This window comes from Acipenser ruthenus, chromosome 18 (genome assembly GCF_902713425.1).
Source record: "Acipenser ruthenus chromosome 18, fAciRut3.2 maternal haplotype, whole genome shotgun sequence".
In the NCBI taxonomy this organism is placed as follows: domain Eukaryota; kingdom Metazoa; phylum Chordata; class Actinopteri; order Acipenseriformes; family Acipenseridae; genus Acipenser; species Acipenser ruthenus.
The window spans coordinates 26,294,008-26,321,890 of record NC_081206.1 but is presented as its reverse complement, the minus strand read 5'-3'; the positions used below and the strand labels follow the sequence as shown (position 1 = coordinate 26,321,890).

Below are 27,883 nucleotides of genomic sequence, written 5' to 3'. Positions count from 1 at the left end.
ATGTGCAGATCTGTTTTTATAGCAACATACAGTATTGGCAATTCAGTGTATGGTCTAATTGTACAGTAATGTATCTTCTTTTCCACAAACAGACACAGTTCAGATCGCCTAAATGACACATGCAGTACTATTAAAGACTGAACAGATGGAACACAGCAGAGCAATTGGATTTGGCATGTCCCACTTGACAGGCATGTGACTCGTGAGGGTATGCAGCAATTCTTCAATGGATCATTCTTACTTGCCCATTTAGTCGGATTGACCATAACCGAAGGGTGGAAGTTATCATCTTCAAATACTGAATCTGATTAGCAGCAACAAATCAATACGGTGTATGTATGTATGTACAACAATAAAACTGTTTGAAAGTCAACAAAAACTGTAAAAACTTAAATAGATGACTTTTGTCAAATAGACTCCTAGAACATCGGTATAAATTGTTTGCATTTCTAAACTACACATTTATAACAATAAAACAAAAATAAAAAGGTTATTTTGCTTTTCTTGCATTTTTGATTAAAATGACTGCCTCGTGCCTGTCTTCCGATGGATTTGGACTGAGCAGCTTTTAATATGTTTCAAATTGAATTAGATTCTTGAAAATTGAACTGGGTTTAGAAGTTTTCCCAGCACACGTATCCAAGTTGTTTTTCTAGTTTGTGCTGCTCTGTGTCTTTCCCCTGAATGAAAGTTACATTTAATGTTCCACAAATATAATTAGGTAGGGACACTTGTCCCCTCACACCTCAGGAAAGGGACTGGTGTAACCTGACTGTTTTTTTTACACACCCACATACTGCATACACACACTTCTGCTTCTCCCCTAGGAGAACATGCAGTGATGATTGAAAGTTGAGGGCGATTACATAATCTGGTCAATCAGCAATTACATATAAGAAAGGACCAGAAAATATGGTACAGTCAGATGACAATTTGACTGAGCAGTAACAAGGTTAAGCATCTGTGTGATAAAATAATATTTAGTAAAAAAAAAAAAACTGAACAACAAAGTTTTATTTAAATAATAAGCAGCACTGTACACAACATTACATTACATATTTTTAAATTCAGTTAAATCAGTAGCCATACATTCTTTATATTGGCACAAAAACAGACATGAATTCATGTTAAGAGAAAAGGTGTGATTACATCGAATCACTGACAGAGCTGTAGGACCCTTTCGTGAGTGATCTTCATCCACACACCAATATCCCAAAACAAACCCTTGTCTGTAGATGTGGGACCAACACTAAAAGCAATGTGTAGCTTTTCTGCTTCAGCACCTTAAAAACATGCTTACTTTTGCACATAGTAGCTCTGTAACTAATTACAAACATTACCAGTTTAATTCAGTAATTTCAGTACCCGCTGTGCATTTTTGCTAATCCCAAAAATACTTCTCCTGGCCTCATGACATAAATTGTAAATAGAATTGTTGCGTGTTAATCAATAAAAACAATGGTTTATTAATATCGAAGGTGATCTTTAGAACTATTTTGCTGGTATGTTGGGAGATCATATTATCAAAACAGATGTATCATGTGCAAAAAAGCATCTTAAAACAGTACTACAAAGTTTGTGTACCTATATTATTGAATTTAGATAAGAAATTATTTAATTTTTAAATAAATGTAATACAAGATAGATGTAATACATGGTGCACATAACCACTACATATATCACAACAATGTAAAAATGACACAAAAATATATAAACTTTTCATCTCATAAAAATAAATTAAACTTATAAAAGTTGGTTTCAAATGCTCTCATTTCTGTTTTTGTTAAAATATATGTGTTGTTGTTGTTATCAAAACATTTAAATTGTCTATTTGGTGTGCTTTGCTTTATTGCTTCTTAAATTTTACAGCATTTTTTTTTAAATTTTAAACATGACATTCTGATCGGTTCCACAAGTTCAATCCTATGTAATCAGCCAGACCTTGTTAAATAGTAACTGATATTGTCAGTTTACAGCATTTAAGTTCTGAGAATTGTTTGGTTTGAACCATCTTTACACCTTCGCTTCTGGGTTTTACATTTACTCACTTCCTTTTTCTCCTTTTGTGTCTAGAAATATGTCAATTTTTTTATCGCTTCCCATAGTTCTGCTCAAGCCAATGCCTTACTTTTTTAAGATTGTAAAAAAATGGTCCTTTCCCACCCAGATAGGCAATTTTCTGTTTATGCACAATGCACACTCTTTCAAATGAGACGCCATAAGCCACATTAGTGTTGTTGTCCATGCAGTCCGCCACCAGCTGGCACTGAGGTGGTAAAGAGAAGCGTTCCAGCAGGTTGTGGGCAGCCAGGCAACGCTCTTCCAGGCTCCTGTGCTTCCTTACCTCAAAAGAATTGAACCCCATCCCTGGAACTGCCCAGCCATCTGTTGGGTGAGCCTCATCGATATAGACTAACAGGAAGTCAGCCACATCAGAGAACTCTTCAACCAGCTGCCTAAACGCAGGCAGGTGGCTGATGAATGGGGGTCAGGTGGCAGAGCCAAAGTTGACAACCAAAGGACGGTCAGAAGACTCAAAATCCAGCAGCTGGCATTCCATTCCGCTCTTACCGCTAAAGCTTTTCCTTCTGCTGCTTGCACCCGATACTCTAACCACCTTGGAATTGGGCGCCTCACCACCCAGCTTCACCTTACAAAAGAAGAGCAAGCTGTGATTTGTTATATTCTTTTAACATACTATATCAGATCTGTTTGAGCATGTCTAAACGACCTCATGTGCAAAGCTACAGATCACCTGCGAACAATGATACAACAATGAACTTCTAGCTAGTGCAAACAATAACGGTTCAATTCATGCAACTGGGTATATTCTAATTAAATTGCTGCCTTTTTTTGAAATGTGCCACTTTTCAGCCAACTTTACAATAGAGATATGCAGACTAGGGTTATTCAATATGTCCATCTGCTGTGTCTGATGTCTAGCTATAATAATTTAGCTCTATAACAGAACTTGTAATCAATTTCAACCTCGTAATCACAACCAAGGAAACAGCGTCTGAAAGACAAACGTTTTACCTAGTGTCGTTCTCATGTAATTCCTCTACCAGAGAGATCATTGCGCAATTTAAAATTAAAGCATGTGCATTGCTGTTAGCACCCGTTACCATAGTAATGGGACGCACGCATCTGTAACTAGTAAATTACTTTTACACGGATACATTCATAAGGTATTCTTCACTGTAAAGTTGGGACAACTTAAAACATGAATAATATGAGCTATGCAGTACATGGAATCGTGTAGTGCTCTCCAAAATTACAATAATTTCTAAATCCGTTTACCTGTTTATACGCATCGAGAAGAAAGCTGTTCCACACAGACCGCAGCCCAGCTGATGTTAACATGCGCTGCCATTCACCACCAGCACCAGAGCGGCTCAGGAGTGACACCACCCGCTTCACCAGGACCACTGAATCATACAGCGCCAGGAACAGGCAATTGGAGAAGAACCCTGGCAAAATCTGTAGCCTTACCAGCACGTCTACACTTAGCAAACCCATGGTGGGTTCTTTTAACTTTCTATCAAGGTAATTTATATTCATGTCTTCATTTCTGTAAACCCATGCAATATCTTCAATTGTCTTATGTTCTCTTTACTGGTAAGTTTCTCCCTTCAGTAAACGATGCCTTTTTTTAATAGAATGCCTTCACAGACCTCATCGAAACGTGTGGTTATCAAAAATTGCTGTTATCTCTGAAGGAGTAACTTCTTGAAAATCAGCGATTGCTGAACGTGAACGGATCATAACTTTTTGTCCACTCAAACTTTGCTACTAGTCTGTCAATATCAGGACTTCTAGTTCTGTCTGGTGCCGCTCTTTATATCCCGTGCGTAAATCATTCACCGAGGCTTATCTTGAATAAGATCATGACGTCAACGCTGAAAGCTTTTCTTTGGCTAGGACAAGTATAAAACAAATAGAAGAGACAATAGGGTGGAACTTTATATTGTCTCTGTTAAATTCATTCACTCCTGGAATAGTCGCAGTGACTTATGCACCTTTGAAAGGGACTGACAGGATTGACGTTTATATGACGCAGAAATTAAAATCCCTTTCTTGGTTGATTAAAAGAGTAAGATTATCCACGTTTAATCTTCAATTGTAGTTTAAAGGGTAAAGAGAATAAGCTATCAACTACGCAGTTTTAATTTTATTCGAATACATTGAATTCACTTTATTATTTTATTTAATGAAAGTTTATCCACTATTCCGGCGCCTCCTTAAGACTCACCTCTTCAAACAGCACCTGTAGAACTCCTCTGTTGTATCCTGGGACACTATCACCCTTCATTTAAATGTGCTTTATTTTGCTCTTCTCTGCCCCCTATTTTACTGCATTTAATCCTGTACTTCAGAATATTGTAATCTGCCAAGTGTTTAACCTGTAGTATTTTGTACTTAATCATATCCTGATGTAACTATCACTATTTAATCATATACTGATGTAACAATCACTATTATCTGCTGTATTATTGAATTGTGGTTTGTCACACTTGAAAAAAATTATTGTATTTCTTGCTCTTATTGTATTACTTGTATTGTAACACTTGAATGTATTTGTATTTGCTTGCGATTGTAAGTCGCCCTGGATAAGGGCGTCTGCTAAGAAATAAATAATAATAATAATAATAATACTGACCTTCCAGTGCCAGGTGTCAGTTTAAGTTGAGATTGCCAGATAAGTCAAAAGCGTGTTTTAATATTGCTATTTCTTCAAGCTAATTGTTGTTTTTTGTTGTTGTTTTGTTTAGCTGTTTCACCAGTCACTGATCTACACATTATTAAATAGATATAGTTTCTGTAAAGTCTACCATTTTTTCTCTTGGTCGTCACCAGCTCACCCTCAGCTGCCAGGGTATTCAGCAGGGTAATGACAACTGGTTATTACCTCAAACGAATTAGGATAAACAGGATTTAACAAAATCTTTTAAAATCCATCTGTAGGCATAACAAGTAATGTGAAATTATTTATTTATTTCATGCTTTAAAGCATGTTGTTGTTCTAAATCACTTCTTAGATTTGCATACATTGTATTAAAAGTTTAGCCATTTCTTTTTTTTACCGATATAGTAATGTTTCATCATATACATTAAAAATGAGTTCCGTTTAAAAGAGCAAATGGTTTCAGTTGATAAAAAGGAAACATTTGCACACACATGGATGCTTGTTATTTGTGGCATGGCTAAAGACATTCAATGAAATGCTTGGTAACTTCTCACTTTACCAGCCTGCCCTCGGGCAGTGTCATCACTATATTAAACATCATTACTCCATATAGGGTCATTAGAAAGTCTCTTCATTTATCTACTTTGCACTGCTACAGCTGTATGCCATATCTGTGTGTTAGCTTGCCAATGGAGTCGGGACTAATGGTGGACATAATAAGCAGCCAATTCAGCATCAGCAATAGATTGCTGGTGTTGGCCATTGTTTGGTGACTCAACCTGCAACGCTGTATTGCTCTGTGGTGATTAGGTGATTCTATAATAACCTTTTACTACCCACTATGTGGATTCACAGTACATTTTAATTGAGCTGCCTTGTGTTTTTGTGTGAATATGTTTATGTATGTACTGCATGTAAAAACAAATGTAACACACTAAAAAAAAAAAATTCTCAACTGCCTCCCCTCAAATTATAACTATAAAGAGTATTGAGGAATGTACAGTATGTCTACTATGAACTTCACAAACTCATTCCAACCACGCTCTGGAACATGTTTTTGAAACCTAATTGTGGGGTTTGTTGGTTTCTGAGAGCATGGACATTTTGATGATAATTTCTGTGTTTTTTTTTTTTTTTTTTTTTTTTAATTAGGAATGGTACATATGTTAGTGGGTGTGGAGTAGTGTTTTGTTTAATCTAGCTCCCCCTCATACCAGTGTGAATATCATGCTGTTACTGTTGTGCTATTATTATATATTAAATGAAAACTGACCAAACTGCATGAAATGGCAGTTCTCACCAAAGCTCCCCCACTAGTTACTTGCAGACATTGATTAAAAAGCATCTTGTTGAAGTTTGTCTGAGATTTATTCCAATTAGAAAATGCCCCTTCGCATTTTGCTTAAAACGGAGCCCTCTGTATTCAATATTACTATCTCAAGTCTCATACTTAAACTTTCATATTTTAATAATTCTTTGAGAAATGAAGTGCATTTTTTTCTTTAGAACAGCAACTACAATATTTTCCTTGTTAAATTACTTCTAAGTAGATATCTAACTATCTGATTGTTGCTATAAAATATTTCATAATCCTCAACTCTTATCAATGTATCTTTATTTGTATAGATAATATGTGTTTTGGGCAACGGTCTCATTTTGCAAAAGGAGATATGTGTGTGTGTATATATTATAACATTTTTGTGTAAACTTTCATACACATCTCCTTTTGCTCAGAAGAGCCAGCTGCTCAACGTTTCAGTATGGTTCATACCTTTCTCAAGGAAGCTTGTGTTTCACTAAACCCAATTAAATCCCATTCCCAACATTATTTAATGATAGGAAAGGACGAGTGGTCTCAGATAAATGCAATGTTGTTTCTAATCTATTAACTGTAATGTGATGCACTTGTGTTTATTCATACAAACTCTTTCTGAACTTGTTTTCCATTTCCATAATTATCTGGTAACCTTACATTTCATGTATGAAGCTGAGCATGAACCAACTAACAGCTGTGTTTTTATTTTTTTATGACCTCATTGTAATGATTCCCTCATCTTACTGGTGCATCACACATTTTACATTGTATTTGCAGTATATCCACTGCATTAATGTTTGTAAAACTTACATCCTCCGTTTTTGTGTTGCACAGTACAATCCCCACAACATCTAAGAGCAAGCTACAGTAGGTATACTTAATACAAGCATCAGTTGTGTCAGACACAGCATTTCAGTGTTAAATAAAATAACCATTTAATATTGAACTTCAAATGCTCCCAAATGTCCTATAACACATAATGATCCATTCAGATCTAGCCTGTCAATACTCATGAGTGATTAAAACTTTATTCAGACATGTAATAAATGTACTTCATAACAATCAGATTTTTAAAATGCCAATCCTAACCCTACAACAGTAACGACTGACAAATTGTACCCCTTTAGCTGTGGAGTGTAGAGTAGTGGTTAGGGCTCTGGACTCTTGATCGGAGGGTCGTGGGTTCAGTCCCAGGTGGGGAACACTGCTGCTGTACCCTTGAGCAAGGTACTTTACCTAGATTGCTCCAGTAAAAACCCAGCTGTATAAATGGGTAATTGTATGTAAAAAATAGTGTGAAAAAAATAATGTAATTGTATGTAAAAATAATGTGATATCTTGTAACAATTGTAAGTCGCCCTGGATAAGGGCATCTGCTAAGAAATAAATAATAATAATAATAATAATAATAATAATAGCTGGCAACTTGGCTGCACAGAGTGGCTTTGCTAGATTACTTTTTCTTTTACTTTGACATCTTAAACTATAAAAAAGTAAGCCACAGCATGTAAAACCACAGGAAGTAGCATCTTAATGGAGTTTTGAAGTGCTGTCATGAATAAAACATTTTTATATAACTGACTAAACTCCATGTAGTCCTGTTCAGGGTTTAAACAGGATTCATTTTAGAGAAGGTCTGCTATTGTTTATCAGTTGCTATATTCATACCAATTTACAAATATTAAATATTTACATTTGGTACAAATCGATAGTTTTGTATTTATATTATTTAAATAGGACCATTTACACTAGAACTAATTAGCATGGATGAACATAAATCTATAGACTTGATCAAACTAGCTTATACAGATTTGATCTTGGAGAGGACTTTGGACTGTTTGGGCCAACACTATCTAGGTGGAGTTGTCCCCATTTAAATGGTTTTAACAATATTAGCTTCTGTTTCTATATATACATATTTATATAAACAACTCCAGCTAGTATTTTGCTTAGTCCATCTATACTTTAAACATACAGCTTTCAATAGGGGGTTAACATTTTGAACATTGCATTTTATTATATGCAGTTAAAGTACTTTATTTCTCAACCCCCACAACTAAATCCCTGATATGAGATAATTTAAGAGATCTTATTTGAGTTCCATGATTTATTTTGCAGAATGGCTGGGGTACTAAACAGCAAAAGTAATTTTGTTGACTACAGATGTTAACTTGTACTGTTAAATGTATGCATCTAAATTAAGCTTATTTACGATAAAATCTTTAGAGCGCAGCCCTATTAAAGTACAATTACAGACCAATTCTTATTATGGTTTATGCTCTTCTTTTAACATCTTAACATATTCTTTCTTTTTTTTTTTAAGCTTCCTATGAGCTTGTAAGCGATTATGATTGCTAGAGAAATACAATGTGTGGCTGCCATACATAACATGTAAGTTTCATATGCCTTTTATAAACTCTTACTGTGTCTCTCAGCTGCAATGACATTTTTACTTTTAGCTACATTTATGAAATAGCAAAGAAGTACCAAGTCGTCACAGTTCTTAAAATCGGTAATCTGGGAACAATTTGCTGAAGTGTTTCAAAGGATTAGGACTGAACAGCTAAAAAGATGAAACTAAGGAAGTTCATTTCACATGACCAAACGTAATACAAATTTCAAATCAATCCCCATGATAGCATACATTTTACAGACAGTAAAATCGGTTGTCTTTGGAGCAGGAATCAGAGCATTATAAACACTACAATAAATAAACACATTTACTGAATTTTCAAATGCTTCTGGATTTAGAAAATAAACACAAATAAACCCAATATAAAATCATTAATCTGATTTAAGTAAAAAACAGTAAATGCCAGTGAAGTTAAACTGTAAAAACATCTCTCTTAATACACCCAATTATGGAAATAGCATAATCATCACATAAAATATGGAAGCACGATTTCAATAAAGAGTAATGCCAGAGGCATTACTTGAGGTGACTTCATTTTATAACAGTTGATTTTCAAGTAATAAATACCATTCATAATGCAATAGTGCTAAATTCAGAACTACTAAATGAAACATACAGGTAATGTAATAAATTCAATGACAAATGTATTGGCAAGAAGTCTTCAAACATTTTAATCTATTACTTTAATCTATTTCTTTTAGCATTTCTACAAGAAAAAAATGTTATAAAACTATCAAGTCAGTGTTTGTTTTCGTGCCTGGTCATTACTGTAAAAAGGCAATTTGTCATATAACTGTATAATGTTTCTTTGTAGCAAAAAATTGAATATAAAATATATATGTAAAAAACAAGGCACTGTGGCATTAGTCTTCTGCATTTTGGTTAAATAAAAAAGTTCAAATACAATGTAGTATAAATATTGTAGCTATCATTTAAATTATTAAAAAGGCTTTTTATACTAAATCTCCTTTTGGTCTTTATGAGATGTTGTTCCATTAGTCAAACAGTTGTCCTGGCTGGTTTCAAAATCAGGTGAAGCCATTCTTTTGTGTGGTGCTGTGGAAAAATGATACAGAAATCTTTTTTTTTTTTTAGAAGGCATTAAAATTGTCATTTACACACACAAAAACAATGGCTGTATCTTGCCAAATACAAAAGCTATAGAAGTGTATTTTGGCAGTGTACTTCTCCTGTATAGAAAATTAGGAAGTTTGATTGAATTGTACCACAGAACAGAGAAAGCCATTGACTGTATGTGTTGAATGGCTTCCATCAACAAACCAACTGGTCTGGAGTCCAGGAGGCATATTAATCTTGCAGTGATAACTATGAATTGTAGGAAACTTCAGCTATTCTTTTTATTTCACATAGTTGTGGAGAACGATTTTAATTTAAACAGAAGACTGTTTCAAGATGTCAAGACCGGTTTAAAAAATATCAAGAAATGTTTACTGTAACAAAATTTGAACAATATCTTACTCATTTGTATCTTTCTGTCAATCACAAATGAATACATGTCATTAAAAAAATCCATGACATACAATTTGTAGAATGAGCTCTTTGGGTTGGATTTTCATGACATATCTTGTTTATGCCACAAATGTTTACATTTGCTTTAAATAAGTTATCAATAAAAATATGCTGATGCTACACCAACTCTATGAAAATCGATTACTGTTTGCATCCTTCAGACCTCTGTTTTGTAAAGACTTTATGATTCCTCATCTAAGTATTAGTTTACATTCATCTTCAAATATGTGGTATTTCGTGAATGATGTTGCCTTGTATATAGAATGCCCTTGAAGTATAATTGTATTGCAGTATAGCGCAATGAAACAAAATAAACAAACAAAAATGTAATGACCAGAGTGGTATAAGCAGTTATTACCAGACTGTCTGAAATGTAAAAAATGTAGGGCAGTCTACTACAGATACCAAATCTAAAATTTGAATTTACCAGAGAATAGTAACATTAAGAATGAACTTCAATATTCAATATTCTACTCACAGGTGTTGTCTGTAAGAAGGGAGCTGGACAGGAAGCTATTTTGTCCTCGTATTGAAGAAGAGAGAGTGGCAAGACGGGCACTTTGAGATGTTGCATCCATCTTCACGTCCTGCATACAGGGAACATTAAACCATTCAATAACATATTAGTCAATCCTGCTTAGAGTGTATTTTAGGTTATATTTACAATGAAAATAGAGAGGTAGCATGCTATGATTGTGTATGTATTAGTGTTTGTAATTATGACAGTCCACGGGAGACAGTATTTATACACTAACCCTATATTCCTGGATTCTTCTTTTTGATTCCTCCAACTGATGTTGCAAAGTGCCAACAATTTCTTTATATTTAGCATATCTCTGCTCGATCATCTCCCTCTGTCTCTGTGAATCCTGGAAAGAAAGAGCAATGTTGTGTTTATTATACATCGCAAAAATGATTCAAATGCATAAAGCATTTTCCCATTTTGATATATACTTATATATGTAGAGTGAAAATAATAACAACAACAGGCATGTGAAATGTCCCCTTCTTGTACTGGACAGAACGATCTTTAGCAGAAATATTTCCGATCTTTGATGCAGCTGGTATCTTTTTCATTTTAAAGAAATCATGCACTCTATGCAGTGTGTGCAAACATTTACCTGATGCCATGTTTCTAAATGCAGTGTAACAGGCAGTGATAAAAAATATGTATATTTACACAATTCTTTCAAAAACTGGGATTTTCACAGGGAACTACATATTACACGGCAATGGGTAAATGTCACGGAAATCGTGAAATCTGTGAAAAAAAACACAGCCTTACTTAATTGCAAAACTATGGTTGTATTTTGGTCTCTTGACTGCCATAGTTTATAATAAAAAAGGAATGCGTGTTAGATGGATTTAATAATTGAAAAAAGATTGCACTCGACATTACTTCCATAAATTCAATGTGTGTGTCTATATGCATTCTGCTTTCTATCACTATGGTAAAGAGTAGGAAGTTGTAATTAGGTCCTGATACTAAGTGCAGACTAGTTAATCAGAATCAGAATAGCTCCAAGGCTATGCAGAATAGACAGTGTTTGAACATTACACCCCACATCAACATTTTATTTTGAATCTGATCCAAATCTCTTATCTGTTACATGGTTCAAGCAAACACATTTGTCTGCATACGACTGGTGCCAACTATGCACAGGATTTCATAAGGATTAGCACTTATCTATAACATTAAATCTGCCAGATCAAAAAGTAACAACTTCTAACACTGACATGAACTAATTGTAAGGGAAATGGACAAGTCCAACAGAAATGGGTTTAAGGGATACTTTCATATAATTGACATGTTCTTGTATTTATTATCTGTTTAATATAGTATTAATGTGTGTTCTGTATGATTCTCTATTGTTGTTTCTACTTAGATCCTTATTTGCCAGCAAACATGTTTCTGAAAAGACTGCTCAATCTGGTTGTGGGAGTGAGGTGGAGATGCATAAGTGTTCTACTGTGGACTGAATCATTGTGCAGTGAAGCCTGTGCAACACGGATGATTCCACACGTCACTGCACCACAATCAGCCTTGAGGAGTCTTCTCAGAAGCACATTGTCTGGAATAGTTAAACAGACAATAAACTAAATATTAGGGGCAGCTAGAGAATACAGTATAGTATACAATTAATGAAATATAAATTTACTAAAAAAAAAAAAAAAAAAAACATTAAAAAATGACATCTGCTTACAGAATACATTATACTGATAAACCATCCTTACATTAATTGAAATGTTGTTTTAGAAAAATTGCACAGAAAAAAAAAATATTTGTAAATGAGCGCTGCTGACAGCTTCTTACTTCCAGGTCTCTGAAGTCTTCTAACAGATTGAGCTTTTCAGGAACAGATTCCAGATGGTCCAGAGCTAACCGGGTACTCTAGAAAAAACAAAAAGGTTAGAAGTACATTTTGTGACGATGTGTAATGCATATCACAATAAAATGTCAAATCATGATGCGTTTACTGATCATGAACCTGTATTAAGGTTAGTGTTTAGTATTTTTTCAATAAATCTTACGCAGTGACAATCTTCACGCTTCAAAGCAGAAACGGACTATTTCAAAAGAGAAAAATTGGTGTAACTTTGTTTTTGTAAACATATGCTGAATTTTGCCTAATTTCCACAATGAGCAGATGAAACAAATAAACTAAAACAAACAAAGAGTTTGGTCAGACAGAACAGGATTGTTTGTTCTTTAATTTCTGAGGAAACATGAGTTTAGAAGGAAAGTCTGGCAACCTACATTGCATGAGCAACAGTTCTCTGAAACTTGATTAAAAAACGAAGGCCATATTTGTGGTTATTTGCTTTTGTTTTGGCTGAACTTTTTTCGTGATTAAATTCCAATAACCCATGCTTAAAGACCAAGCCACGTATTAAATTGAACAAACACAAAAGTATTTTGCAAGTGGAGTCCAGTTAACATGTAATGGAATGTATGCTAGGTAACCCCATACAAAAAAAAACAAAGTTGCTTACTAAGGAATACCAGTCATGCAATTCCTAGAAAGTGGTTGTGTTGAAAAAGACATTACATGAATTAGCAAAGGGAATGACACTGCCTCACACACACAGAGTACACAGTATTATCTGTCTGGCGATTATGACTTCTTGCATAACAAAACCAACTGGTTACTGATAAGGGTTGCTGCCTTAATTGTAGATAAACCACGCAGTGCCTTCATAGGGCAATGGCTTTGCATCTTACCTTAACACTATATTGAAACTATATTACTTGTGGAATCAGAATAGGCTTTCTGTTATGGAAGATGTAAATGCCTTTGAAATGAAACAATGGGTTATTTCAGCCCTGTAATCCATTCCTTTGATAATTCATTCGGTGTTAGATATTACAGATGGAATTTGTTCAACACATTCTACTTTGTTTTTGTTGATAGAATAGTAAGCAAATGGTGATAAAAGCAGAAACAACAACAGAGAATCAAACAGAGAATCACAATAGGATATTGAAAAGGTATGAAATTAAATATTAGCAAAATGCAGCAGAAATAAAGTATTCCTTCACTGTCTAGATCAGTGTTTCTCAAACTGTGGGGTGCAGAATGTATCCTGGGGGAGTGTGAGATGGGTCATGAATTTATGTATTTTTTAAATGACATAAAAATAGAAAGAAACAGTAGATCGTTACATCATTAGCTACATAGTGAATTACATCACAAAGACATTAGATTTAAAGAGAAATAAATGTGTGGTTACCATGGCATCAAAAAGCCTATAAATACCTCCAATGTTTGTTTTCAAACACACTTTCCCTTATATATAACGTTTTTACTTCTATCTTTGAATCTGTATTAATTCTAATTAATACTACTTTATATAAACTTATATTTTTATTATATCATGCAATGCTGGCTCAAAGGATCAGTCTAGATTTGGCCTCCCCAGCGCATCAGCATGCACAACTTTTGAATTAATTTTGTTCATTTATTTAAATGTTATATATTTATTGAAGTTAATTAGTTCATTCTTTTCTGTTGAGTCCCGTTGGCATAATTGTGTACAGTCTATTTATCCATTTACTTTCTTTTATTCTTCTATATGTCGCATTGTCTAATTTGAGCTGTTCTAATACTACAAACTTTACATCATTTATGTAATGTCCCTGACTGGTGAAGTGCTGTACTATTGGTTCATTCATTTTTTTATTTCTAATTAATGAAAGGTGGTTCTGAATTATTTTATATAAAGTAGTTCCAGTCTCTCCAACATATTTGATTTCATCACATTTTTCACAGGTTATTCCATAAACGACATTGCTATTTTTACAGTAGGTATTAGTTTTTAGTGGATATGTGGTGTTCTTATGTTTAATTATATTTTTACTTTTGTCTATGTATTTGCACACTTTACATTTACTGGTGCACATGTTTGTAGAACCTATTTTGTCAATTATTCTTTTATGTTTACTGTGAACTAAAATATCACCTAAATTAGCTTCTCTATTGAATGCTACAACTGGGGCTTTAAGAAATACTTTTTTTATTTTTTCTGAATTATGTAGAATCCGCAAGTGTTTCCAAACTATCTTAGAAATATTGGGCAAAAGTTTAGAGTAAGTCATTACTAATGGGACTCTTTTGACCTTTTTATCTCTATTTTTATAATCTAGTAGATCATCTCTTTTTAGTTTATCCACTTTTCTTAACTCCATCTCTATAATTCTTTCATTGTATCCTCTTTTTTTAAGATTTGTTTTTAATACATTTCTTTGTTTTACATAGTCACTTTCTTTAGAGCATATTATTTGTATTCTTATTCCTAGACCCTTTGGGATTGCCCTTTTAGTGTGTATCGGATGTGTAGAGGACATGTGTAAATACTGGTGCATGTCAGTAGGTTTACAGAAGAGGTCAGTCTCAATTGAACCTTCTTCAAGTTTTACTATAGTATCTAAAAATTCTATTTCTTTCCTTGTCCATCGAAGGTCCATGAAAATATTACTGTGTATTTCATTTGCCATTTTATGAAACTGGAAAAGAGACTCTTCTCCATGTGTCCAAACCCCCAAAATATCATCTACAAACCGAATGTATTCTAAAGGTTCTCTTTCCGATTTTCTAAGTAATTGTTCTTCCCATTTCCCCATGTATGTACTGGCAAAATGCATTCCTAATTTAGATCCTATTGCTGTACCATCGTTTTGTTTGTAATGTAACTATATATATATTAACTCTATATATATATTAACCAGAAACATATCTTACTGCTGAGCATCTCCTGGCATGTCAAAGTTTATAGATGGTGCTGTGCATCTGACTGGTGCCTTTTATTTAAGCGTGCATATTATTGGACAAAGTCTGCTGCCATCTGGTGAAGTACATTGTTTATTGGCATACTATATGGTGTGCACATTATGCGTTGGACACAATTGGTAAACTGTTATTTGCAGTATTAAGTTAAGTTGGCTCTTATTGTGATGGATCGGTGGCTGGTTCGTGCAAAAGAAGAAAAAAAAAAAAACCCACAGCAGTGACATACAGAGATGGCAGTAGCATGTTGATTTTTAGTTTTTTACCGGTATATGTACATGTGTGTGTAGGGGGACGTCAAGTACCACAGACAAGAGAAAAGGGGGTGCAATCCAAAAAGTTTGAGAACCACTGGTCTAGATTATCTATATTTGCTATGGATCTATAAGCTTCAGCAGTGTAGTGGTCCTGTAGAGGCTATGTGTGCCACTGAAAATCAATGTCATACAACCTGTGTAAAATCATCTAGAATTCATTTTTAAATCCATCTCTTCTTGCTGACTCTGTGTGCATTTTATCACAACAAGATAGAAAGCAGTTACATTTAGAACATCTCCAGTACTTAAATGCATGTTTATATTCCCAAGTGAATTATTATAAAAATGAAGAGAAAATGAATTCATTATAAAAGTGCATCAAAGGTTACTGAAGATCTGTTAGATTGAGATAACCATTTTTAAATGAAGCAAGTTTAGAATGTATGCACCTGTCTGAAAGCAGCTTATCTGTAGCATTTTAAAGTACCTAGTGATAAACCTTCTTTAGCCATTAAGTAAATTACTGCTGTGTTTAAAGGTTAATGGCAATCTTCTTTCAGTGTACTGCAAGCAAGGTATGTTGATGTATTTGTATACTTTAAAATCACACAAATAAACCTGTTAAGGATTAACCTTCTTAAATGGTAATGGCAGTTAACAGCATGCAGCTTTTTAAACACTTACCATTTCTAACTCCACAATTCGGTCCTTTTTCAAGAAAGAGACAAAAAAGTTATTTAATATAAGTCTTAACATTGTTATTCCAATAAAGTTAAAAGGAATTTTTGTGGTCCTGAGGGATTTGAATAAGAATTGAGTACAGTTACAATCAATACGTTGCCTTTATGTAGAGCAACTTACAGAGACTAGGGGGTGTGAACTATGCATCAGCTGCAGAGTCACTTACAACAATGTCTCACCCGAAAGACAGAGCTCAGGGTCACACAATGAGTCAGTGGCTGAGCCGGGATTTGAACCTGTAGTACTGTAGTATCAATTACCAATTAAAACCACAAGGTGTCAAACAGGCAAGTTCAACTTCAATGGTTTAATTTGAGATCAATGTGGAGCCATAACCTAGACATGCTGTGCACATTGAACATACTGTAAATCCCCTGAAAGGTGTCATCTTAGGCCAGCCTGTCACCTCATCTCTCTTTTCCAGTATAAAATGTTTACATAAAGAGGCTAGTTACAATGTAGCTCATGATTCACATGGGAAAGAGCAATGATAATTCATTTTTAATACACTGTAATTGACTGCACTGGTGGTTGTATTAGAATGTCAAACTTGAAGTCTGTCAACTAAAAAGGGGGTTAAACCTTTCATAAATAGAACTCTTTCAGAGTGAATTATGTTCTTCTTGTAATGATATACAAGAGCTGTCTGAACTTCTGTTCCTTATCTGCCACTCATGTAAGCACATATGAGAAATTCCACCCTGGACTCATAATTACAATTACTAGTTTCGGCAGACTAGCTTAAACAGTCCATTTTCTCTTGATTAAAATCCAAGTCAACATCTTTAGGGAGTAATTAATTATACAACACAGTTGGCAGGTGCAACACCATAACCACAGATGTTCCAATAGAACTTGCAGATATGGCTCAAAACAACATCACTGTGCTATTGCAGTAAAACGTTTTCGTTACAAAATGATACAGTGGAAAATTAAAAGAAAAATTGATCATTTTTTTATTAAAACAAAACAAAATAGAATATTGCCTGAAATCATATTTTATCAAAACATTAAAAAGCACTATAAAAGACAGCTTTTAGGAGCAAAGTCAAACACTAAATGAATAAAATAAAATAAAATAATAATAAAATACAAACTCACCTGAAGTTGTCTCATCTCTTCATCTTTTCCACGTGTCTTCTCGAGTAAATCTAAAAAAAAAATATTATAAGGCATAATGTACACCCAACTGTGCAGAGGAGAGCTCTCGTGCTTTATGTCACCAGAAACCCTCGATAGAATTACAGCCTTATATGTAGAGTGTTGGTGTATATTATTTGTTATAATATGCCACAACAGACATAAATGATAGATCTAGCAATGTTTGTTTTAACAGTTGAATAAGTGTTGAGAATAAGCTAAAGATGTTTAGTTTTTAACAATTCATTTTAAACATGAGTATTTTTATTATTTTATTTAAAAAAAAATGTAGGTGGATTGGTGGGGTGTGGGGAAACTACATGTATTTCTGCTTAACAATCCCACTTCAGGTGGTAAATTTAACTTCAGAAAGAGTAAATATTGGCCTGTTAAAAGAACATTCAGTTATTTCAAACTTGAGTTTAAATTGCTGATACCAGACTGCTACACGCTTCAATGTGACCTTTGCCCTTTACTTGCAACTACTTCATGCTGATGTGACACTTTTGCCCAGTGATATTATTTAGGGAGTGGGTAGTACCAGTTGCCAGTGAATCTTGTTTTAGGAAATTAGCACCAGATGAAGAGAAATGTTAAAATGGACACAAAAAGTGAAACCAAATCTTACCATTACGGTTTCCTTTGGCATTTTAGCACTCGTTATTTGTTAAAGAATTTTAAGCATTTTGAAAATGTGTTTGGAAGTTCTAAATGTGTATTAACAATAATACAGCAACCACGAGCTGTGCCACCTTCCGGTTTACAAATGAATAAAGAAGTGGCATCATTGTAGTTTGTGCAGCAATTTTAGCAAACGTTGGAGGGGTGTAAATTAGTGTAAATTTTGCTTCATAGTTTGATTGAGTGTTCGAGGTAATGGATCATGAGTATGCTGAATCTTATTCAGTTTTTTAATCGTTACAGTAACACAAACAAACTGGGTTCCTCAGAAAAAAGAAAAAAAAATCTGCTTGTTGCATACATATATATTCAAAAGATGAGTAATAGGAGGCACATATTAAGGAACTTAATCTAGCTAGTTTTTCCCCTCACTCTAATTTAAAAATATGTCTTTGTCTGTCTACACTGCCCAGACTTCAACCTGCTGGGGTGCAGAGCAATCACATCCAGGTTCATTGGCAAGGTTACTGCAAGATGGTTGCAAACCTTTTTTGAGAGTGGACTCAGACTGACAGTGACTTCTAAACCCGTTTATTATCTGCAAAGAGAAAATACTGAAGTCTCCTGGGAACCCAAGGACAGTCTCTGCGGTCATTCCATATCAAAAGGGCTAAAAAAAAATAAATTAAAAAAAAAAAAGAGAGAGTACTTCCACCCCTTTGAATGATACTACATCAGTTCAAACTATATGACCGATGAAAAAAAAAAAAAAAAAGCTAATTTCCCACTGGGAGGCATGAATGTGAGGCTGCCAATTTTAAATTGTTGTTTCTCTTATAATAATAGAGCTTAGAAAACAATATGCAGTGTTTCTGCAAAAAAACTACTGTGTGCTAAATTAAATCAACATTTGAGCCACTTGAAAGCTTTTTTGGTGTATTATATATTCAGATTTGCTATATAAAAATACACAACAGAATAAATGCAGTGAAATCTTTTTAGGTTCTGCATAATGTAAATCTGTGGCTTTTGTAATTGCTTTAGAGTTTGAATAACTTACACCCTCTAAATGTAAATACATTGCTGTTTACAGGCGTAAAATACTATAAGGGTACAGACGTGCTCAAATTTGTTGGTACCCTTACAGCTCATTGAAATAATGCTTCATTCCTCCTGAAAAGTGATGAAATTAAAAGCTATTTTATCATGTATACTTGCATGCCTTTGGTATGTCATAGAATAAAGCAAAGAAGCTGTAAAAAGAGATGAGTTATTGCTTATTCTACAAAGATATTCTAAAATGGCCTGGACACATTTGTTGGTACCCCTTAGAAAAGATAATAAATAATTGGATTATAGTGATATTTCAAACTAATTAGTTTCTTTAATTAGTATCACACATGTCTCCAATCTTGTAATCAGTCATTCAGCCTATTTAAATGGAGAAAAGTAGTCACTGTGCTGTTTGGTATCATTGTGTGCACCACACTGAACATGGGCCAGAGAAAGCAAAGGAGAGAGTTGTCTGAGGAGATCAGAAAGAAAATAATAGACAAGCATGGTAAAGGTAAAGGCTACAAGACCATCTCCAAGCAGCTTGATGTTCCTGTGACAACAGTTGAAAATATTATTAAGAAGTTTAAGGTCCATGGAACTGCAGCCAACCTCCCTGGGCGCGGCCGCAAGAGGAAAATCAACCCCAGATTGAACAGAAGGATAGTGCGAATGGTAGAAAAAGAACCAAGGATAACTGCCAAAGAGATACAAGCTGAACTCCAAGGTGAAGGTACGTCAGTTTCTGATCGCACCATCCGTCGCTTTTTGAGCGAAAGTGGGCTCCATGGAAGAAGACCCAGGAGGACTCCACTTTTGAAAGAAAAACATAAAAAAGCCAGACTGGAATTTGCTAAAATGCAAATTGACAAGCCACAATCCTTCTGGGAGAATGTCCTTTGGCCAGATGAGTCAAAACTGGAGCTTTTTGGCAAGTCACATCAGCTCTATGTTCACAGACGAAAAAATGAAGCTTTCAAAGAAAAGAACACCATACCTACAGTGAAACATGGAGGAGGCTTGGTTATGTTTTGGGGCTGCTTTGCCCTGCCTGGCACAGGGTGCCTTGAATCTGTGCAGGGCACAATGAATTCTCAAGACTATTGAGGCATTCTGGAGCGAAACGTACTGCCCAGTGTCAGAAAGCTCTGTCTCAGTCGCAGGTCATGGGTCCTCCAACAGGATAATGACCCAAAACACACAGCTAAAAGCATCCAAGAATGGATAAGAACAAAACATTGGACTATTCTGAAGTGGCCTTCTATGAGTCCTGATCTGAATCCTATCGAACATCTATGGAAAGAGCTGAAACTTGCAGTCTGGAGAAGGCACCCATCAAACCTGAGACAGCTGGAGCAGTTTGTTCAGGAAGAGTGGGCCAAACTACCTGTTAACAGGTGCAGAAGTCTCATTGAGAGCTACAGAAAACGTTTGATTGCAGTGATTGCCTCTAAAGGTTGTGCAACAAAATATTAGGTTAGCGGTCCCATCATTTTTGTCCATGCCATTTTCATTTGTTTTATTATTTACAATATTATGTTGAATAAAAAATCAAAAGCAAAGTCTGATTTCTGTTAAATATGGAATAAACAATGGTGGATGCCAATTACTTTTGTCAGTTTCAAGTTATTTCAGAGAAAATTGTGCATTCTTCATTTTTTGTGGAGGGGTACCAACAAATTTGAGCACGTCTGTATATATATTAAGTTTATTCTACAAAATGTACAGTGATAACTGAATTGCAATTTCAAGGACGGGTTGCAAAGGAATTATTAAAGCTTAAATTACACAACTACACATTACCTTTTTAGTAGGCTGCTTTTCAAAAGAATGGCTAAGCTATACAAATACATACTAGATTAATAAAATGTATTGTAAATATAAACATGGTAAAACTTTTTACTTTTACTCTTTTTACTATTGTTACTATTTGAGGCTTACTGTATGACTATGAAGTCTACATTGCTTATGTTTATTATTTAATATGTATCTGCCTTGTAAAAACATCAACACCAATATCTAAAAACAACAACTCTAGCATGAATAACTTCTATCTATATATCTATCTAAATATATAAACCAAATGAATAGTGCCATTGCTATTGGCCAGTTAGATGATAAAATACAGAATTGCTCTGGGAAGATGTGTCAATGTCAGCAGCCAGTGATGTGGAAAAAACAGCAAGTAAGTTAAAGCCTTACCTTTGACAGTCTCATCTATCAAAGTGCCTGCAAGGAGGAAAATTGCCCCAAGCCAGCAAGCAATAATGCAGTATCGAGAAAGACCACCAGCAGAATGTACCCTCATAATGCAAACTCTTTGTTAAGGATTCTAGTTTATTGGGAGTAATGGATTCAGTACAAGAAGAAAACAACCTGTGAAATTAAACCAATTGAAAAAAGCACTATGTACTCAGCATGCAGCAAGAGCAAACACCTTTTAATATTCCATATGCATTAATGAAGTTTTTCTTTCTGAGAAAGTAAGAGAGATAAATGGTCTGAAGGACGCTGAGTTGTCAATAAGAAGAGGCTACATCCATTAAGACATGCTCTCAAGTTCGGTAGCAATTTTTTTTTTTGTGGCATTATCCAAAAATATTTGCCAATAACTCACAATGATCATTTTAGTATCTAAGATATCAACTGATTTAAGTTACTTATTGGGTTTTTAAAATTTTGCAGTTTAAAATATGTTATGTCAGTTGCAGTTTCTTTTTTACATACAGGCTGGACAACTAATTAGAAATGCCTGCTCAATCGTACACAATTATATGAAAATGGACAATCCTCTAAATAACATATCTGACATTTACAGAAGTCATTTTCAATCATGATGGGCTAAGCAGACTCAGTTGGCAAACCAGGCCCTTAGTTGGCAGGTGCTTCCAAATATAATGAGGAAGTATCCAAAGTAATCACTCTAAGGTCAAGACTTTGCTGCAAACTTCTACCATCAGCTTCCAAGGTTGTAAATCAATACAAAATGAACCACCACTAAATAAAAAAATCAGTTCATCTTTGTAATGCATTTTATGAAACTCTCTTTCAAAAAAGTCTTCTATCGTCTGTGCATTAAAACTGGAGATGAATTCATATTGACCTATAAGGTCTTTTCTGAGGCAACCCATGGCATTGTATAGCTATGCAGTCTCGTTTTCTTTTCTTAGTAAGTATTTTAAAAAATCTTGGCATAATGCATAATCAAGCTAATCCAAAAGATATTAAACCTGAATTACCTATTGTCCCAGACAGCAGCACTCTTTGCTAACTAAGCTGTTCTTAATAGAATAGGAGTTCTACGAATCGATTTAACTTTAACAGAAATGTTCTCAGGAACGAGACAGCATCACAGTGCCAAATGTGTACTCGGTAAACAATTAGGGTAATTTTAAAGGACAACTAGAGTTAATTTTGCTTCATATCTAGAGCCGACAGCAGATTATACTGGCCAGTGTATTTATATGAGCCAATATGTCTCAAACTAGTTCAACCCAAAAAAACCCCAAAAACTCAGGTTAATAAAAGTGGTACAAAACTTTATCCATATTGCATCATCATTCATTTTAAATTAGTGCTGCGTTATAAATCTGAAACAGCTTTATTGCAAAAAAAAACAGTGTTAGACAGTTTGCATTCCTGTACATCCAAATATGAAAGTAACCCACTTCTTAAAGGTAAGAATGTGAATAAAAAGAACTCCCTTAAATAAAAAGGGTACCATGGTACACTAATCATTCTTTACTGTGCTAGATTTGAGCACACATTGCTATTTGAAATACTTAAGCAGGTATTTGATTAATCTTAGATCACTAGAGTAAGCGCTGGATTAAATCAAGTTTATAAACATCAGTACATCATTCTAAATTGTGTCACCACACAAGTACAACATACCGTTCTTAAGGATTAATTCCATTTTTAATCACATCTGTAGGGCAAGCCATTGAAGTAATCCTATTAATCCAAGACCTCACTGTCTAGAGCACCACCAGCCAACCCGTTGCTGCTGTTACAAATTTTCAAAAATAATCTTTATCAAATAATCTGCCAAGGGAAATTCAGTCTTAAAGGTGTTTCCAAATTAAATAATGTATGATTTGTGTTTGTATAAACATGGTTGCTTTTTAACAGAATAACATGCTTTTAGATTTTCTGTTCATGTGCAGCCATGCAATACTACCTACACCACTCTCCAGAAAGTATTGGTATAAAAGGATGCTCCAGTATTGATGGAGGTGTACAAATTGTATAAATGACATAAAGACAATGCCCTGCTCTCACTAGGCAAGGCATTCTCTATGTAATTTATAACAGTGACCCTTAAAATACTACAGTATTTTCATGCCCTGCCACAGCTGTAAATTCAAAAATAGATCCATCAGTAACATGAACAAGTATATAAGCTTGTCCTCTATGAATTGTATGCAAATGAAATTTTCTGACATACATACAGATGGACAGATGACTTCATACACCTTCAGATTCTCTCAAAAGCTTGTGCTAAAGTATTTCCAGACAAGTGTTCATCCTAATATAATAAGTACTTTAGATATAAGTAAAAACAATGTGACATATGGCTGGAAAGACATACAGACAAACAGGCTGCCTCCATATCCCCTAGATTACGATTAATAACTATTAATAACTTCTTGTAATTTCATCATCATTGGATGAGAATACAGACAGACTGTCATACAGTCTGTCGGCGAGCCAGACAGCTTGGTTCTTAGAAAATAACTCACAATAGCCGTTCTCTAAATAAATGCAAAACTCTAAGTGACATACAGAAAGATAGGTCTGCTATCACACAGAGCAGTTCCGTGCTGCTTCTCATTTCCAATCATGATTACTCACACCTGTTTGTCTCCCAATTTGTGAACTGTGGTATTGCTTGACTTGCCAAAAAATACGAGGGTCTGATCAGCATTTCCGATCTGTCCAAGCTGGTACTGTTTTTTAGAAACGCTGAAATTGTAAAAATTTCTCTTCAAATTCCTCAGGAAGCTAATGATGCTTCTTTGAAAATGGCTGCCTGTATGTCATGGATGATTCCAGATTGGGCAGTAACGTTTTGGGTCGTCTTTTCTCTGCAGTCAGTCAGGTTGCTGTTTGTGTACTCGGGTAGTCATGTCTTTTGTTGTCGATTTTTTTTTTTCTCTTTTTTTTTTTAAAAATATTTAGTCATCGCCAATGGTTTTTACCCCGGTTTTTCTGGAATGCCCAATTATTATTTTTATCCCGGTTCATCAATGCAACCCCCTGGTGACTCGCGGAATGGCGGCTGAAACACGTGTCCTCCGAAATGTGTTCCTGCCAATCCATCATTTTTCGCACTGTGGATCCACAGCGAATCCACCAGACCATTTGTTCCAGAGCACAACACAGATCTGAATGGCTCCTCTGCAGACCTGGAGGCGCCCTATCAGCCACAGGGGTTGCTGGTGCGCAGTGAACCGTCGATTGCCCTGCCGACCTAAGCCCTCCCTACCCGGACGGGGCTCGGCCAATTGTGTGCAGCCCCCTAGGAACCCCCGGTCACGGTCGGCAATGACATAGCCTGGATTCGAACCTCCGATCTCCAGGCTATAGGGCACATCCTGCACTCCAAGCAGAGCGCCTTTACTGGATGCGCCACTCGGGAGCCCCTTGTTGCCGATTTTAATACACGCATCACTATACGGTACTCTAATTTAAGATGCAGAAAAAACTAAATGGTTTAAAAAGTGTGTCTTAAATTCAAAGGAATACGGTATATATTATTCAGTCAGCTTTGTGGCATTTGAAATGCTACTTTTCTAAACTGAGTCTTACCCAACCGATTGTATTCAATAGAGGTGTATAAACAAAAGTCTAATAGTTTACTTGCATGACCAGGGATCATGATATCCCACATCAATACAATATGTATTTATCTCCCTTCATAAGAACAAAAGGTCTTAAGCCTTTTAATAGCTATTGATGGTCTATGAGCTAGCTTTGTTTCATTTTCACAATACCTTTCTGTTTTGACCATGGGAATTGGGTGATGAATGTTGTTGCCAAGCCCTTCTCCAACAATGAATTGCTCTCTTGTTCTCGATTTATGTAAGTTTTGTAACAAGTAGGGTTTTCTTTTTACAGTTGTAGTGACCCCTTCTTTCATCAAAGTATATTTTGTAAATCAAGAATGAACTGTTATTTCAGTAAAACAACTTCACTAAGGGAATTACCCAAATTGCTTTTGTGAGACAAACTGTGTACATGGTCACTTTATATTTCCAAAGACAAAAAAAGAAATAAAAAACAAAAGCCTTTATTAATGTACCAATATGATATGCTACGGCTTAACAGACACAAGAATGATGCTGATGTTTTTAGTACTAAATATGAAAGATCACGATAAGATCCCACATTCTAAAAGTCAATCAATTTCCTTGAGGCTAGTTTTAAAGCCTTATCTTATTAAAAGTACTCTATATTTATTTTAATATTTTTAAGAACTTTTTGAACAAGCACATTAAACAATTGATCATCTGTCTTTCCTGATTGTACCCATTTAACTTCTGTCATTAAAAATAAATTCAATCATAGAGACTTCTTTGTTCTATGTGCATTTTCTGCAGGCATTTTATCTGTACAGGACATCTGTGTCTGGGGGGGAAAGCATATGACCAAAAAAATAACAAAACACTAAAATTCCAAAAAAATACAAAAACTCCCAGAACAAGTCTTTAAAAAGCATAATAGCCAGTAGTGCAGGATTTAAAAAGTCCTCCCCCATCTCTACCACCCCAGAGATTCAGAAAAATGTACCTAATTCTAAAGTGGGTCAAGGTTTTCTTATCGTGTAAATAGCACTATTTAATTAACCTTTGTCTAGACAGCACTGGGCTGCAGACACAGTCTACATTAAAAAGTGTATAGTTCAGTTTTTGTTTGTAGTCTGCATGTATTATGTAATGTTACATCACAATGTGCTCTCTTATATATTACCAAAGTTCATGATCTATTTTTTATTGTATTACAGTATATTTATCACAAGAAAAAAATACCATCTTATTTGAACCCTAAAGTCAATCAATCAGCTATGTTCATCAAACCCAGTTTTTAAGATAAATGATTTCTTGGGAGACCCTGTACTCTCACAATTTAAAAAATAAAGGGTATTGTTCATATAGGCTAATTGGTCACAACGTTATGTTTAGGGCTTCTGTTCTTCGGTGCTTATTCTGTCAAAATATGTATAGTAGTAACTCGATAGTACTTGCGCACTTAAGTTGTACCTTCTTTCCTTTGCTGTCTTCCACAACAAAATCCCTATGGTCACAGGCACATTCTTCTGGGGGTTTTGTGTCTAGGCATTTTTTTAACATTTCACCACAATTCTGTAATCTTGTTTTAAATCTTGCAAGCGCAGTCTCCAATAGAAATTTAGGAATGCGCTGTCACTCAGTAGTTGGGGCGGGTTTAAAGTATTCAGAACGAATCAATGATAGATAAAGTCGCCCTGGGTAAGGGCGTCTACTAAGAAACAAATAATAATAATAATAATAATAATAATAATAATAATAATAATAATAATAATAATAATAATAATAATAATAATAATACTACAAGTCAGGAAGGCGGGATATTGCCCAGCAGCACTGGGAAATGTATTTATTATTATTTTTGTAGTAGGTTTTATTTTTTTTAATGGGAAAAGAGCAAAGTCAACATGAACTGATTAACCATTTCCACAGTTTTTCCGGTGTTTTCTGGTGTTTATTGGCTATCCACCAATTTCATTTTTTTGTATCTGGGGTGTTTTATCTGGTTTTATCGGTTAAAACCAAAAATCAGAAGCCCTAGTTATGTTGTAGACTGAGGTTTGTAGGAGGTGTTTCCAAAGCCCTAGTAAAATATTGTAAAAAAGCAAACACTAAGATATTTTCCATCTTTGAATCTTACCTTCCGTATCATGATCAATATGCAAAATGCATATTCTTTCCCAGAGTTCCAAAATCATATAAAATAGAAAGCTTAGTTTCAACATTCACATAATAATTAACAACTGAGGATGGTGTAGGGTAAGCAAACTTTCATCCAGCATTAACTTCCAAATAAGCTGCTTAGCATTAACGTCCTATACTACGTCAGCTATTTCTTACAAAGAACACTCTTTTCAGGTGTTCCCCCCACAGTGCTTAGTGTTCAGTAGAACATATTTAACTACAAACAATGTAAAAGCAGCTCGCAGAGTTTATTTCTCTTATCAGGAATGCGCTTTGTAATGCCCTGTTATCGAATCGATAGCCTGAAGAGGCTTTCACCTTTGTGATTCTCCAATATATTAAAAGGTTGTCTTTGAGGTATAAACAGGTTGGAATCTGACAAATATTTATGGTTTTTTTTTCTTATTAAATCAGGTATCAATTGTTGGCTCCCTGCATTGCTAATGTAGGTCAAAACACAGTTTGATTAGTTTTATTTCACTGAAACAAAATCACACATATATTATAAACCAACTATATTGCGCCAAACAAAGAAGGGGTGTTCAGAGATGTGTATATAAGCATGTACAGTATGTAAATTCACGTGTCACAATCATTTCCAGTATGCATGATATGCATACATGATACCAGGCCTGCCATAGTGTTTGTGGAGATCACAATTTATATTGACGTACTGTTATGACGTAACGCCACAAGTAAGAGCCCTCTGGCTCAGGGGAGCACTAGGTACCTTGAACTGTATCCTGAGTAGGTACCTTTGTTGATCATATGGCTGCTGACGTTAGTTTCATTAACTAGTTTTGAGAGCCTTTGTTTAGTCTGCTGGTACTTCAACAAAAACTCTCTTTTTGAAAGACAACAGAGAATG

The 27,883-nt window shown here is 34.9% G+C and overlaps 2 protein-coding genes across 2 annotated transcripts in view; both read right to left on the bottom strand.

Moving 5' to 3' along the window:
* Positions 1-614: 614 nt before the first annotated feature.
* Positions 615-4,230, bottom strand: LOC117424881 (type II iodothyronine deiodinase-like). Its single transcript, XM_034905282.2, has 2 exons — positions 3,301-4,230; positions 615-2,650 (listed from the first exon to the last, which is right to left on the bottom strand). Exons 1-2 carry the CDS (start codon positions 3,559-3,561, stop codon positions 2,090-2,092), a joined length of 822 nt encoding a protein of 273 aa, XP_034761173.1. The 5' UTR covers positions 3,562-4,230; the 3' UTR covers positions 615-2,089.
* A 4,340-nt stretch (positions 4,231-8,570) lies between these two features.
* LOC117422567 (centrosomal protein of 128 kDa-like) overlaps positions 8,571-27,883 on the bottom strand; it is a 42,696-nt gene continuing 23,383 nt past the window's right edge. Inside the window, exons 19-24 of the mRNA XM_058992181.1 lie at positions 17,330-17,379; positions 16,172-16,195; positions 12,260-12,337; positions 10,701-10,814; positions 10,424-10,532; positions 8,571-9,471 (exon numbers count right to left, since the gene is read on the bottom strand). Coding sequence (XP_058848164.1) covers positions 9,374-9,471; positions 10,424-10,532; positions 10,701-10,814; positions 12,260-12,337; positions 16,172-16,195; positions 17,330-17,379 — 473 coding nt within the window. The 3' untranslated portion in view covers positions 8,571-9,373. The remainder of the gene's footprint in view (positions 9,472-10,423; positions 10,533-10,700; positions 10,815-12,259; positions 12,338-16,171; positions 16,196-17,329; positions 17,380-27,883) is intronic.